This window comes from Cryptotermes secundus, unplaced genomic scaffold (assembly GCF_002891405.2).
Source record: "Cryptotermes secundus unplaced genomic scaffold, Csec_1.0 scaffold181, whole genome shotgun sequence".
NCBI classification, from domain to species: Eukaryota; Metazoa; Arthropoda; class Insecta; order Blattodea; family Kalotermitidae; genus Cryptotermes; species Cryptotermes secundus.
The window spans coordinates 2,497,600-2,513,491 of NW_019723906.1; the positions used below are offsets into that span (position 1 = coordinate 2,497,600).

Here is a 15,892-nt window from a genome sequence, read left to right on the forward strand (position 1 = left end):
TTCTGTCTTCAGGATTGACATATAAGACAAGCGAGAAATCAGTATGTAGCAGGCAGCAAGTGGACTACATGGTAATATCTCAAAAGACAGAACTTTTATAACAACTACTGTGAGAACCTCAAATCCTACATTCATATTATTATGGATTAGGTTTCTGCAGTAATTTCTTCACATCTATTTTGATTCTCAATTATATTTATACATATTTGTCACAAAAACAGAGATGGGTCATGTACTAGAACCCTGTATGATTCATCATACTAGCATTCTTACCATAGTATATATAAAACAGTTTCACTTATTATCACAAAGCTATAAATCATTGATAAAAAAATCCCTGAGTTTGTAAGATAGTTATGTTCTTATTCAGACTGAGATAAAATACAGGAATACAAGTGGCAGCAACGTGATAGATGAAATCCTCACAGTTTGTGCAGATGAACATTGTGATAGATCCTCAATCATTCTTTCATAGTTATACACCATGGCTTTATTGTCATGAACCTCTTGAAGTGATGCAAATTCCTCAAAACGGTATGTCACATCCTGAAAACAGTGTTCAAAACAAGAAATACATATAATCAAAGCGTTTTATCAAATTACATATATGACTGAATTAATTCAGGAACATAATTTTAAATCTGAAATTCATGTCACAGCTATACCAGATGGGAAATACATTTAATTGAGATTCCAATTCAGAATATTGCAGGTACATCTGAAATTCATAAATTTTTGTTTAAAATTATTTCAGACAATATATTTCATGTGTGATACTGTAACAGTTAGAGAAGATTAGGAGAAAAAGATAATGTCAGTTTATCAGGCACTGATTTTGGTCTGAGCAGTAAGCTGCAACATGCAATATTGGGCGGTGATGGGTAGGAAAACATCAAGGAGACAGCCATTTTTGTCTGGTTTATATGTACTTCAAAATATAGTATCTAACCCACTTCTATCAGTATATTGGAATTAATGGAAATTAAAATTTCAAGTATTGTGTCCCACTTCACTTTATCATAGGCCACATTGTAGAAAGCAGCTATTTCTTCTGCTTTATGATACAGTTACTGGTTTTGTTATTCAGTAACACAATACAGTCACCTTGTGATTGTAGGTATATGAAATAGATTCCTTTTTGTGAATTTCACAGCAGCTTAGCAAGTATGGAACCCAAAAAGGTAACAGCGAGATTATCCCTGTAACAGGCTGTGGAGACCCATAGGGCTGTGAGACTTTGAGGCTCCACATTTTCTAGACAATCGGTTCACAGATTGCAGAGAGGTCAGCCTTAGGTGCCAGCCGCCATTTACCCCCCAGGAAGATTCCCAGTACTCATTTCTCTTGGAGGCTGAATAGATCCCAGGGTCATTGTGTTTCTGGAAGGATTAGGTCAATTGAAATATCCGATGACCTTATCAGGAATTGAACCTGCAACCTTCTGGCTTGTAGCACAGTTCAAGTATGGAACCCAAAGGTCCATTATTATGTTCACAAAAGCCCACTGCTTTGGGCTATGTTATGTCAAATGAATGCATTCTGTGTCCTCAAACAGTATGTATTTAAGATCTAGCTTATTATTATGCTCCCATCAATGTGTAGGTCTCCAAATTGGTCTGCTTTTTCAGGTCTTATGACAGAAAGTTTGTATCCATTTCTCAGTCATTCCATATGTACTACATGCACCTCCAATCTCATCATCTTTCATTTCAGCACCCAAATAGGTTTCAAATTATGAAGCAGTTTGAGGTTTTAATTTTCTCCAGCAGCCCGTTAATTTCAGTCTCCTAGATCCAAATCCAAATATTCTCAAATATCCTCAATCTGCGTTTTTCCATAAGAGTAAGAGAAGAATTTACAAACCCATACAAAATAAAATTACAGTTCTGTATATTATAATCCTCATGTTTTAAGATAGGAGAGAGAAAAACAGAAGATTCTGGACTGAATACTAGTAAGCATTCCTAAAATGAAATTTTGATTTGTTATTATCATTCCAAAATATTTTAACTTTGCTGCATTTTTGAAGAATTATAAAACAAACATATTCAGTCTGCATAACACTAACAATGCAAAGAGTATGTCCATATGCATCACATTGTGACACATCCAGTATTTATGACCTTAAGTGTCTGTTGAAAGCACAGAAGTGTCTTTTCTTCTCTTAATTTTTTGTAGAATTGTTGAGTTTCTTAACTTTTCTGTTGCCACTGACGAACACCGTAATTTTAATAATGGTACAGTCATTCCTTCAATTTAAGAAAAGAGGTCTATAGATCTTTTGAATGATACCGAGATATCCATACAGCAAATCCTCTCATCACACTGATATGTGACATACGGTGTTCTAGTATGACCTCATACTTTAATTGAACATTTGTTCATAGAGCTTACTTGAAATAACACATTGTTCTCATTATCAAATGGTGCAAACATCTGAAACTCTGCTGTTGGTGTCTTCCGGTATTTGCCAAACATATTTCCCAGTTCCATTAGAGCTATAGAAATCTCAGTTTTTTTCAAGTCTGTTGTATTGCCTCTTATTAAAACCTGAAATAATATAAAAAAGTCTTATATCAGCAGAAGCTACTCCAAAGAAACAAAAACCACACAACAAACCAGTGAGAAACTATCAGACTTAATATTATCATTACTTTATAACAGTACTCTGTTTTGGAATGTAATACCATGTAATCTGGTAGAAGTTCACTGACATTTGGAGAAGGGTTCTCCTTCCATCTTCAGGTTCGAGGAGTAAGCCGAGCAAGCAGGAAGAGATTCACTACTACCAGTCTGCACAGCATCACATCACAGAAGAATAGTACACTTCATAGTCACCACTATGAGAACCTCACATCTCACGTAATATTAACATCATTTAGAAATTCCTGTCACTTTGGTACTTTTGAAGCATTTCCTTTAGTGCCAACTAACGCCACTTTCTTCAGCATGAAGAATTAGTTATGGTTCCCTACAAACCAGATGGAGAGATACACTGATACCAATGGGTGAAAATTTTATGCATATGATAAATGGCTTCTCTTCTCATGAATTTTCTCTCCAGATAACCAAACTTCTGGAGTCCTGCTGTATCTAATTTTTACTTAATTACACTTTTAATAAGCGTGTACAGCATTATCTTATATCAGGTCATAACATTGTTACAGTTCCAGTAAAATATTTTTGTTTTGCTTTAGTTTGCTGCCCTCGTGTGTTTTTTATGTATGGTACAGACTGACCACAATAACTCAGTTCCTAGCTGGTGACTGTTAGAAGTAAAATGTAAACTGAATTTTCCAGTGCTATTACAGCATATGGAGCTGAAACTCCATGTATTCTCAGCACCAGCACTACATAAGAATGGTATTCAACTTCATGTTCTGACCATTTTATCTCCATTGAAAGATCCTAAACTTTTAATAAAATTATTATTATTATTATTATTATTATTATATGAATTGTTTAAAATAGCTATAAAGGATCTCATATCTTTATATATGTGCAGAAAGAAAATTAAATTTCAATGCAGGAGAATGTAATCAGCTGGTATACGACATTATATATCATACTACGTCTGAATACATTGTATTCTCACAGTCAGTAGAAGAAGAAAGCTCTAGACATTTTGGACAGTGGACAGACTGTTAAGACTTTCATGTAAAATGCACTTCTTTTAGCAGAAATTCCACGTATGCAGTTTGGCTGCTTTCAAGCCTACTGATTTCATATCAGACACACTTATGCACTTCATATGTTTAAAGGTAATTAGTACTATGATGGGATGCCAAAAATCTGTAACTTCAGAGTCCTGGAGCCACAGAAACATTGCAGAGTCATCCATTTTCTAGACAACAGAAATGCAAATCCACACCAGTCTCAACAGTCAAAGCACTTAATATATATTGCATCCTGTTGTGTATGTCAATACTATGTAAATTTGTCCATCTATCACAACAGTTTTAACAGTGCATATTCGCATAATGTTCAACATTTTACCAAAGGATAACAAATTTGAAATACACCATTTCCACCCAAAACAACACACATGCAACCATTAGCACCAATAATGCAGACTCGTATAAGACCCACGTTCCCATAAAGGACAAAAGTTCAAAAACACATAACATATACAGACACACACACACACACACACATCATTCTCCCTACTCCATTCCACCAATAAAAAATCATATATATATAATAGGTTAATTTTTAGAAAAATAACAATAATTTTAAAATAAGCTTTATTAATTTACTGTTGTGTACAGGTGCAATTATATTTGAAGGAATTCTGATGATGATGTGTGCTGTACAGAACTATTAGCCTTATTTTGGACTCTATCCATCATCTGGTATATTATATAGGTCAAGTGATTGAGACTAGCTCTTTCTGACAGGCCCAACTGAGTTGGTCTATCCTACCCCATCCACCTGAGGACGGAGACAGATCCAGTCTCCAAAACGTGGTTTTTTGTCTTATGCATACCAGACGATGGATAGAGTCCAAAATAAGCCTAATAGTTCTGTACAGGTGCAATTATATTAATTGTGGGATAATTAATGGTGAATTATATATGAAATTAAGTAGAAACTTTTGACAAGCACTGTACAAATGAAATATTATAACTCGGACTTTCACAGATGCTGTTTGCTCATGCTACTAAAATTATCTTGTTTTTTACCTAAGAACGCGGATGGAACCTTGGACAAAAGCTTCCTCAAGCCATTTTAGGCAAACATCGGTAAAGGCCCAAGATAGGAAGAAATACACAAGTATGATAGAACATTACAAAATATGGAATGTTTTGAAAGACCTTTGGAATAAGAAGACATGGAAAGCCAGTAGACACATCACAGGAAAACGCCCTGAACGAGTATAAATACTGCATCAGCGGCACTTTCCAGTCGCTCTCTCTGATCTGACACAAAGCTTAGTCCTTGTGGACGGCGCTCTGTGCTATTGGGAGTCGGCCACAGTGAATGGCCTTCTGCTGAAAACCTGTTGTAATAATTGTATATCTTTTTGTGTGAAGGGTACTAAACACCTTGTTTCAAGCTTTACTTCCAGCAGATTCTCATCACCACTGTATGATGGTTTATCCAACTGCGCTTGACTGATCCATCATATCCAACTCCAGCACGGGTAGACCACAACACAACATTACATAAGTTTTTCAATATATTTAAATACCACAATCCTATGTAAAAACTTGTGCATGACAAGACTAATAGCAATGGATCCATTGTGACACAGCCCAATAATGAAGGTAGATGCATTTAACTGTTTATAAATGCCTGAAACATGCACCAATAAATAACATCTTAATAAACTAAATGATTTTATCAACATTCGAGCCTATCAGTTATTTACTGGAAATGTAGAATAGTTGTGATCAACAGACAAATTTACACAGTAGTTAAAGTTACTGTTGAGAATCATGTTTTCTATGTGGTTCACTGTGAGGCTATATAAAGCAACATGTCAAGCAAGTCCATTGTTCTGGTTCTGGTTTGAGGCCACTCCTAATTAGCCAGTTACCTTGGTACAACAGTGAAGATGATGAAGATAGTGAAGGTCAAGTGCTAGAGAAAGAAGCAAGCAGGAGGAGTAGAATGGCCAACTGCAACCCACTAAATTCTTGCAGACAGTTATGAATAAAAGGAACTAGTGCCAAATAAGTCCATTTCCTACCAGAACCCATGGTGTAGTCACTTTCACACAACAGCAATATATTTTTCAATGCATTCAGCAGTTATGCCCATGGCCTGAAATCACAGTCTCAATGAAACACTCAGTTCTGGGAGAGGAAGTGACAAATAGTAAACAGAAGGTAACCAATTTATGCTGTAGTCATCAGATAAATTGAGCTTTCATTCAAGAATTTAAGGGGACAGAAGTGGCAGTTGCCCAAATGCTGTGTGCACGTTACTTGGTTCTGTCCAAAAAGGTAAATAAATAATAATCATACCTACAATAATTCAACTAACAGTACTGAGCGCTTTGGTCCATGTTCTGTGCATTGTACTGAGATGCTTTCCACAGCAAGAAGAAGATAGAATCTAGTTTCTTATTCAAATCCAACTTCTCCAATAATTTCTGGAAATTATATTATAACAGATAACAGCATACATATAGAAAAACATCACAATTTGCCTTTCACCTAGGAACTAAAATAATTCTTACTTGTCCTGGGGTTGCCCAGCTAAGATAGCATTCTTCGCTCTGATCATCAAGGCAGAGGGCTCTGAAATGGTTAGATTTCAGATCCACGGCCCATGGTTCACTATTGGCTCCATCTGAGAACAGTAATATAGATATCAGATATTTAGCAACAACCCCGTGATTAACTTATCCATCATTCAATTCCAAGATAAAACTCCAAATGCCTGAGATACCATGAGCCAAGACTGACCATTCTTTGGCATTAATTAATGTGTGTCTACAGATTTAACAGCTTTATTATCCCATAGTCAAACTTGTGATTAACATCACCTCAATAAAACTTCAAAGAAAACTTTTCCTGCTGTTATGGCAAACAGGAGCAACTCTAAGGAAAATCAGTCTTATAGATCACTACTCATATAGACTTCGCTTTACTAGTTATAGTAACATTTACAAAGGAACAAAAGTAGATGGAGTAGACATGTGGCAACATGTGAAACTGTTACAAATATCACCGTGATTTATCAACTGAAAGATCTCCACTGTCTCGCGGATTGTACATATCCAGTTATGGGACAATTATTAACTATGTAACTCCTTGCTAAACAGAAATATGGGGGGAAGGGGAAAATGACTTCAAATTGTTTTCAGACTTGTAATAATTTAGTTTGCTATTTTCTCTGGTAAATTGTGACTGCCCAGATTTGATGTCAAATTTTTATATTGTCTGTGAATGCCAGTATCAGAATATCTTGAGATAAACAAGCAACATTTTAAGAATTAATTTTATATGTTATTTATTTATTCATAGCAGACCTTTGAGTGACAGGTTGTTGTAATATGACTTGAACTAAGCTGACTCAACATGGAATCCAATGGTAGTTTCAGTGATGTTGAATAGATTTTTTTAATATCACGGGGCTTGTGGATGATTCATTAGTAACAACAGAAAATAAGTCTTTCTTTGACAGGCTATCTTGTAATTTTCAATCAAAGAATCCTTATGAAGCCATCACCAGTATGCTTACTTGAAACTGAAATCTGTCATTCTTGGATTGTAAAATTGTGGTGTTGAGTAATGGGAGATTTATCAGTGAAGTGACACAAACGAAATTTATTGTCACAAAGTTAAATTTTGGCACACACACAGTGTAATTTTTTGGCTATATGTATGGTACTCTTTCTGAAGTAAGTAGTTACTGGTACTAACCTAATAATCTGAACTTGCATAGTAATCTAACATTACACCAAATTCTTATTTCAGCAAATTCCAGTAAAGAAATCTTCAATCATTTATTTATGTGTTATTGTATTATTATTTGGAATTACACATAGAGAATATCCATCTGAGAAACTTTAAACTTATTCCAAATACACAAAATGTAATTTATATTAACTACAGAAATCTACCATGAGAGTATTTTAACTGCCAGTATATCAACAAATTGTCCATGCTAAGCACCTAGTTGTTTAGTTGTTAAAAAGTTGCACCACTATTAAGATCAAGTAGAAATCTAACAGATATATGACAGGTAAGAAATTTCACTTTTGGAAATACCTGTATTTTCTTTTATTGTGTTTAGTTCAATGAAAGCCACTTCACCCTTACCACCTGCCAGGCACCGAAATGCACCAGATTCACCACTGTAGAGATCTAGAAAATAATATAAGGAGAGTTCTTAGTCATCATTTTTATTCCTAGCATCATATATGGAATTGCTGTGTGTAGTCTTTGCACAAAAAATAGTTGACTCATAATTATAATGCACTGAAAGTCTTTTATTTTAAGTTGAAGAATCTTTCACTATTCAAATTTAAGCTCTGGACATACTTGGAATTCATAAATCTTTACTGCCTCCCTGGTGCTACTAGCTGATGTGACAGAATAGTCTGTATTGGGTTGTTACATGTAGCTGCACCATGGATACAATTAAGAAATATATTGTGTAAGATTTGAGGCTTTCACAACGGTGACTATGAAGAAAGCAGTCTTCTGGGATTTGGCACCATTAACACCACATATACACGGTGCCAAATCCCAGAAGACTGCTTTCTTCAAGAAATATATTCCCAGTAAATATGCACACTTCATTCAAAACAAACAAAATATTACCACTAGTTATGAACAGTAAATTTGGCATACTGTATTACACTGCATTATCCAGTTTAATTGTGCAAACTTACTATTTTCACACAAGGCTTTCAAGTTTGAAGGGAAGTTCTGAGATTTGTTGATACCAGGCACACAACTTGCTGAGAAGAATTCTCCTAATGCTGTAGTGCTGGAGCAGGTGGGACAAACAAAGGTCTTATTCCTAAGAACACTAAATATGGAATTCCAACCTACAACACAAAAATTCCAGATACATACTTAAATTTAAATCAGTTTCAGAAGTGACCAAGTCCAACTCATGTGAAATTAATAATGTTTCAAGAAAAAGGAACAAGATCATGATGTAGATAAATAAATATCACACATTATTCCACGTGAACTTCAAGATTAAGGACATTCCTAATCGTAATTCAGATTTTTAGTTTCTGCACTAAATTTAAAGGCAGCATTATGACAAAAATGATGCCTTTAAATTTCAAGTTCTCATGAAGAGAATAGTCTTCTGGGTTGTAATATCATGTAGTCTGAAGGTAGCCTGACATTCCAGAGGAACATTTCACTTTGCATTTAGAGCTGAAGAATAAGACATGCAAGAAGGCCGCAGAAGCTTGCTGTGTGCTTGCTGCACAAAATGTAAACAAATTATAAATCTATTAAACTACTATTGTGCCATGCTAACTGAAAACAAAATTTAAATTAATAAAACTATTTTTTATATATTGAGGTATTACATGTTGATGAGGCCTGGCCCCTCTGAACCCTGCATAAACCAATGCATTCTGCTCTCCCAATTTCTTCCACCAATGCCTTGATAGTCATCTGTTATGTGACTGCAGTCACCACTGCTTTTATTACTGCATATCTCAATCAACACATCTAACTCTAAGGGCCTCTGCCATTTGGCCATTTCACTCACTAGTATACAAACAGGCACAACTGAACACTGAACAATTTTGTTCACGTCTATTTTTACTAAGAAGTTTCCTAACTAGTCATGAAGGAGTTAAGAATAAACTGCTATGCATTAATCATAGTCTGAAAAGTTGAGATTTTTCTTACTCACCAGCTCCATTATAAACAGAGAAACATGCCCTTTTGCCCTTTAGATCATTAATGTGCTTTATTGTTGAATTCATTTGTACTACTGCTGCAAATCTATGAATACTTTTAAAGTTCTTTGTGTACTCATATAATAATGGCCTCAGACCAAATTCTCTGAAATAAGACAATGGAAATATAAATATAACTGGAAAGACATGTATAGAACCAGAATGGGGAAAAAATTGAAATTACTGAGGCTAAATATTACTGCATGTAACACCAGAGATGACTGCAAACACACAGCAGCTTGGATGTGCAAATATTCTTTCATTTTTTATTTCTAAATATGCAATGGTTTATCTGTAATAAGTGTTTAATTTTGAATCTGTAATTAAGAGCTACTATGTACATATCTCTTCACACCAAGTATTCTGAATGAGTTTTGGGGGCAGTAATCTTTTATATCATGTCACAGAGAAACGAATTATTACTTCATGTGATTATGTATGGAGTACTGTTAATACAGATTTTAAAAACATGATACAGTTGGTTTGAATGAAAACTGCTCATTAAAAATTTCCATAATTAATTTTAAGTTTCAAGTGGTCAATGTGCTCATATTATTCAAGTAGATCCTGGAAGTATTTAATAATTTTTGATAAATGACTGGGTCCTTTGTGAGTTATGGTATTGAGCATCATCATTCTTATGTAATTTAACAATGCCGTTTTAAACTGCTATTATATACAGCACTGAACAATATTGGAAGATGACCATGAAAGGTAGGTAGTGAAAATTTTATAAATACAAGAAGTAAATTGCAGATAACTTATTATAAAAAAATAAAGAACCCAAATTACAATCCTCCCAAAAAGTAACAAATAATAGCCAGTAACAGCCTACTTCAAGGTATGCCCTATCCTACAATTCTCAGGGAGACACCAAGGAAGGCCACAAAAAACTCAATTAATAGCCAGTAACCTAACATTCAAACTCTGTACATCAAAAATACATGTCTAGAGTCTTAATGCAATTCCAGCCTGCTGAGTGTTGAAAATCATTTTAGTAACAGGTGACTGTGTCTGTTTTACTCCTTGGATGCTAACCAACATATCAATGCTCATACCACACATGTGAAAATGGAGGAATGTGTGAGGATATAAGATGCTTGAGTAAAAGAGTGTTACTTCACAACATATTATTTCAACTATCCCTATAACTGGGCCGCACCATAGCTCAAGTGGTTAGTCGCTGGCTTCCCACCGTGGTGGCCCAGGTTCGATCCCGGGTCTGGTCAAGTGGGATTTGTGGTGGACAAAGTGGTGCTGGGGCGGGTTTTCTCCGAGTACTTCGGTTTCCCCTGCCAATCTTCATTCCACCAAATTCTCCATCATCATAATCATGCAGGCCAGGCTACAATAGGCAAATCAGTGGCTGCTATGCCGAGTGAACCCAGTTGGACTCCACCCCCCACTGAGCAAATCACTATAACTGTATTTATACTTTAACTCGTTCCATATTACAAATATGATTTCATTCCAGAGTATCAAGCACTCCTACTCTGAATAACTTTGGTGTTTCACATGTCAGCAAAATATTAATTCTTCTCCCTTTTCTTGATTAAACCAATTGCGATATAGTAAATAATATAAAACATACAAACAAAACAAGCTCTAGATAAAATTCGGCATAGAAAGAGTTAACTCACAAATATCAGGTAAGATTATTATTTTGATTTGTTTCATTCTGGTCCGTCACATTAACAATATTACAAATGATAAAACAATTCTGTCCAGTGTGACTGTTGAAGCTTTTACTACTTCGCCTTTTAGCACTCTAACACATTTCGGTCCCTATAGACCACCATGAGGGAACATTAATACTTTTATAAACTACTATTACATTGCGTGTTTTGATTTTTAAATTACATAAATATACAATATTTGTAATATATACTTTATACAAAATCCAAATTTCTTACAACTACAGCAACTGTCCTTGATGCATTAAAGTTTTTTTAAAACCTTTTTGTTATTGAAGTTAAAATTCTTTAACCGAATTGGTTCATGTCCCTTATCCTTTCGTTTTTCTTGACAGGGCCAAACTTGTGCTGCCTGTCTTTCTTGGGAAGGTAGTTCTGCAAATATATTATGGGTATTGTATTATTTTAAAAATCCTATTTTATATGTATATATTAAGGAGTTTGTTGTTTTTGGTCCTACCTTGTTGTCATCCTATGTTTGTTCATAGCATGCTGTGTTGTTTTTACTGTTCTAGTATGTACTGTGTCGCGCAATTTATACTTCCTGAGTTTGTGACATTAATGTGGACGTGTTCTGATGTTGTATTATGAGGTTGAACATGTTACATTGGTTATTACTTTCCTTTGTGTGTTTTTGTTCTTCTATTAATTTATTGAGCTTATTAAAATGATATAGTATATGAAAATCTTTTATATTCATGATGCCTCCTTTATGGCTTTCTCAATCATTTCTATGATTATTGTCATTGGTCCATACTGGTGTTATTTATTTAGTATATGTTGGGTGAATGCTGATTCAGCTTTATTTAGTCTTATGTTTCTTATGTGTTCTTATGGCTATCTCCTACTAAGAACTGACTTGCTTGATTGTTCACATACTTTTGCTTCTACTACGATTCGTAGCTCATAACTTGTAACTGTTCTGAACAATTGTCATTTACTTATGTAGCCATGGAACAGACATGGACCTACAATAAACACATATCATGTCATCGCTATCCAGCCAGTCTGTTGGCGCACTGGTTGGATCTACAAAACAAAAAACACACCTTCCTCTATTGTTGTGGTTGTACTGTGTTTACAGAGCCGTTGCCTGGCAACACATTGATCAGATTCATTACAATATGTTGTGAGAAGAAAGACATGGAATTTTGCCAAGCCTATCACAATGGTATACCTGTAACCAACATATAGATCATCTGGTTGAGTTGTCACCACGTCTGCAGCATCTGCTTGTACTGCTTTCATGCAGGATTCCATTTGAGTTGCAATACATTCCAGCTGAGGTTCTATCCCATAAGATTTGGCTGCTCTTTTTAACAGATCACATTTATTCAACTCTGAACTATTTTTGGTGCAGATTCGTATTTTGCCAGTTGGTTCACAATGCGTTAAGCTGTTGGCACTCAAGAAACCAGGAGCTAAATAAAAGAAGAATTCGTTGTCATAATGAGCAATTAATAAATCGGAAAACCAACAGGTATTACCTATGTATATTAAACTTCTTGTTTAACTTGTATGAATATACATTTGAATATAAGAAGTGATCAGTATTAAATAGAACTCACACAAAGAAACTGTAAGGGAGATTCAATAGAAACCTCTTTGAGAGTGACTACGAGACACCTATTTGGCTCAGCCACACAAAGTAATCATAAGTACTGACATATATCCTACTGGGTCACCAAAGCCTTCTTTACAAAATTCTGCTGATCTGGTAAATGCCAAGAATGCATAGCTTACTGCACTTCAGCTTCTAATAGTTGCTACTTCCCTTTTACTGTCAACGGCATTTAAAAGCTGTGGTAGTTCCATTGCCTATGCATTTTGATACTTTGCAATACAGATGTTTTATGCCTATCTTATGCTTAACCATTGACCTGACTGACTTGTCCTGCTTATAACATCTCAGCGCGGACTGTGCAGAAAACACCGTTCCTATGTTGCTGTGCAGTTGTTCCATTCATGTCTGTTGGAGTTCCCACGTGATCACTACTCAGCAACTGCCTAGCAATGGCCGTTGTTTACAGAGCCATTATTTAGCAATGGCTGTTGTATAGTTGTTAATTTTGCAGTCATTGCCTAGCAATGGGTCCAAATGCCATAGCATTTTTATCGTTCGTCTATTAAAAAAGATTTGGAACTGACAACTAATTCCACATTTAGTGTAAGATGTATGACTTGCTCTGTAACCAACAGGTTTCCTAATATGGATTTGTAGAATGCAAAATAAATATGAAATTTGAAATTTACCTTTCTGTAAATAGTCATCAGGAACCATCATTGAATCCACAGGTACAATGGTCTGCGCATGTATTTCCAGTAGCTCTTCCAGAGCCCATTGCCATGTTAAACGCTCTGCAGTCTTCAAAGATGACAATATTTTCTGTACACTTTCAGCGGCTTCCCTGTAAATATATGAGTACATTTGTGTAGTACATATTTCCTACTCATGAAGTTCTCAGTTTTACTTATCAGAAACTAATAAACATCCACACTCTTCCTCAAATATTACAGCAGAATGGTATAATACAGGAGAAATGAAATTCTGTTGTTTATGGCATACATTCAGTTGTGGAGGAGACATTATCAGAGACAATTTTTTGACCCATTTCTAAGGAGGAAGAAGAAATTCATTTATATAAAACATTTTTAAAGTTGAATTAATTTAATGGATATTGAGTAACAAATGGCAGGGGGCCACCTCTGGTCACCCCAAGCATTCAGACCAACACTGGCTCCATTATGCACCTGTTTTCATTACAGTACTTCAAAAGTTCCCTATTCCCAGTGCTAAGACCATAATCTGTCTGACTGAGACCCTGCTAATATCTATTGGCTTCATCCATTCAGAACCTAAGTTTTTCATTCTATGCCCAGCCAAAGCTGGGCACTGACAAAATATGTGGTAGGAAGACTTCCCTCCTGTCAACATCTCAGTCATTTAATGGACATAGTAAAATGCATGGTTAAGCCACAATGCTATTGCCTTGAATTACTTTGTTACTTTCAGAATCAAAACAAGAGCTTCCCAGTACAAGTCTAGAGCATTACCACTGACCACCTTGTTCTGTCAGGTAATCTCAAATGAGCAAAAGTTCATGAAAGTTTCTTAACTCTACTACATATATCATTTAAAGATATCTGTTTGCTGCAGTGTGTTCACACATATAAAAATCTTACACTGTTGTAAATTACTAATGTTGTCAACTGCTAAGAGTAATGGATGGTGACAGACATGAAAATACCAGAAGAGTTTCATAAATAATAGAATATTGTGACATGATTGCTTAAACATTGTCTATTTTCATTTCATGCATCCTGTTGTGTTAAAATATACAACTTCTTTATTAACTGTCACAACACAACAAATATCAAGGTCAGTGCCCAGCTACGGCTCTGCTAGTAGCAGAGCAGTAGCTCTGTTTCATGGGAACAGTATGATAAACAAGGAAGTCATCACTATGCAAGTAACTGTCTGTGACAATAAAGAATCTTTTGCAGACAATGTTTTCTGTAAGGTCTGTGCTAAGGCTATGTAGTGACAGTCATCAAGGCAACTGGGGCAGTTGCTGTCATGAGTTAGTTGACTGTTGGTAGCCAGCTGCAATGATGTGAGCACAAGAGCAGAAGAATCCTCACTGTAGGGAACCATTACCTAACAATGCCTAGTGAAGACACAGAACCTGTAATGCTTGGAGTAGTAATTTGTAGGGTGCATAGATCTATGAGACTATTATAGTTATTTGTAGTTATGAGTTATAAGTGTTCGATAAATCCAATCATCAATCCAAACCCCCTTGTCTAGTCATTAACATGTGGCAATATGATGATGGTTGCCAAAATCATATGGTATGAAGTATTGTTTCATTAGTCTGTAATTTCAAATTTGGGCATGTCTATTACTGGTGTGTTTCAAGCAGCATTTTATTCAATATTCATTTTCTATTGTATCACACCTTCTTGCAATAACAGCTGCCCAGGGTCGTGACAGCCAGGCACAATTCTCTGGATTATTCAGAGGAACCAGCCTGTCATCTGCACATAGGAAGCTGTATTCTTCTGCTGGTGCATGAACTGGTTCTCCACCATTAATTCCAAAGTGGTACTCAATATCTAGCAGCCTTGCCCATGCGACATCACCAGCACCATCTGTCAGGCAGTACAGGGCTCCAACTGGTCCCCAGTACTTGTCATTCATTGAGCAATCCATTGGGTTGTCACATAACTTACACAGGTTGGAGTATGTTTGCACTATAGAACATTAAGAAGAGTGTCATTACTGAAATCATAATTACAGCTGTCTAATGAAGCAAAGGCACATCAGATTATAATATCATTTTAAATTATTCTTGCTGTTTGGGTATTACTGGCATACTCCCAACTGGATGACCCACCAGCACAAGCTACATAGCTAGGGGCATATCAATATATTATATTAATATGAAATCTGAACATCTGCCTGACAGATCCCACAAAATTTATTTACATTTTCTGGCCATAGGACTTCGAACAGTGAGCTGGGATAGTGTAGTCAGTATAATGACTAGCTATGAGCTGGACGACTGAGGAGTCGGACCCAGTAGGGTCAAGAATTTTCACTTCTCTACTTTGTCCAGAATGGCTCTGAGGCCCACCAAGCCTCCTATCCAGTGGGTACCAAGGGAAAAGTGGCCAGGGCGTGAAGCTGACCACTTAATTCCAACTAGTGCCAAGGTCAAGAAAGTGTGATCTATATATCCACTGTCCCGTATGTCTTCATGGCCTAGTCCTTAATTACTTAAGCACAGGGATAAATTTACCTTTACCTTAG

At 35.8% G+C, this 15,892-nt stretch overlaps 1 protein-coding gene across 1 annotated transcript in view; it reads right to left on the reverse strand.

Moving 5' to 3' along the window:
• Nucleotides 1-163: 163 nt before the first annotated feature.
• LOC111862048 (transferrin) overlaps nucleotides 164-15,892 on the reverse strand; it is a 48,884-nt gene continuing 33,155 nt past the window's right edge. The window contains exons 6-14 of the mRNA XM_023847117.2: nucleotides 15,039-15,333; nucleotides 13,333-13,487; nucleotides 12,257-12,500; nucleotides 9,340-9,491; nucleotides 8,348-8,506; nucleotides 7,722-7,817; nucleotides 6,185-6,297; nucleotides 2,395-2,550; nucleotides 164-546 (exon numbers count right to left, since the gene is read on the reverse strand). Coding sequence (XP_023702885.1) covers nucleotides 367-546; nucleotides 2,395-2,550; nucleotides 6,185-6,297; nucleotides 7,722-7,817; nucleotides 8,348-8,506; nucleotides 9,340-9,491; nucleotides 12,257-12,500; nucleotides 13,333-13,487; nucleotides 15,039-15,333 — 1,550 coding nt within the window. The 3' untranslated portion in view covers nucleotides 164-366. The remainder of the gene's footprint in view (nucleotides 547-2,394; nucleotides 2,551-6,184; nucleotides 6,298-7,721; nucleotides 7,818-8,347; nucleotides 8,507-9,339; nucleotides 9,492-12,256; nucleotides 12,501-13,332; nucleotides 13,488-15,038; nucleotides 15,334-15,892) is intronic.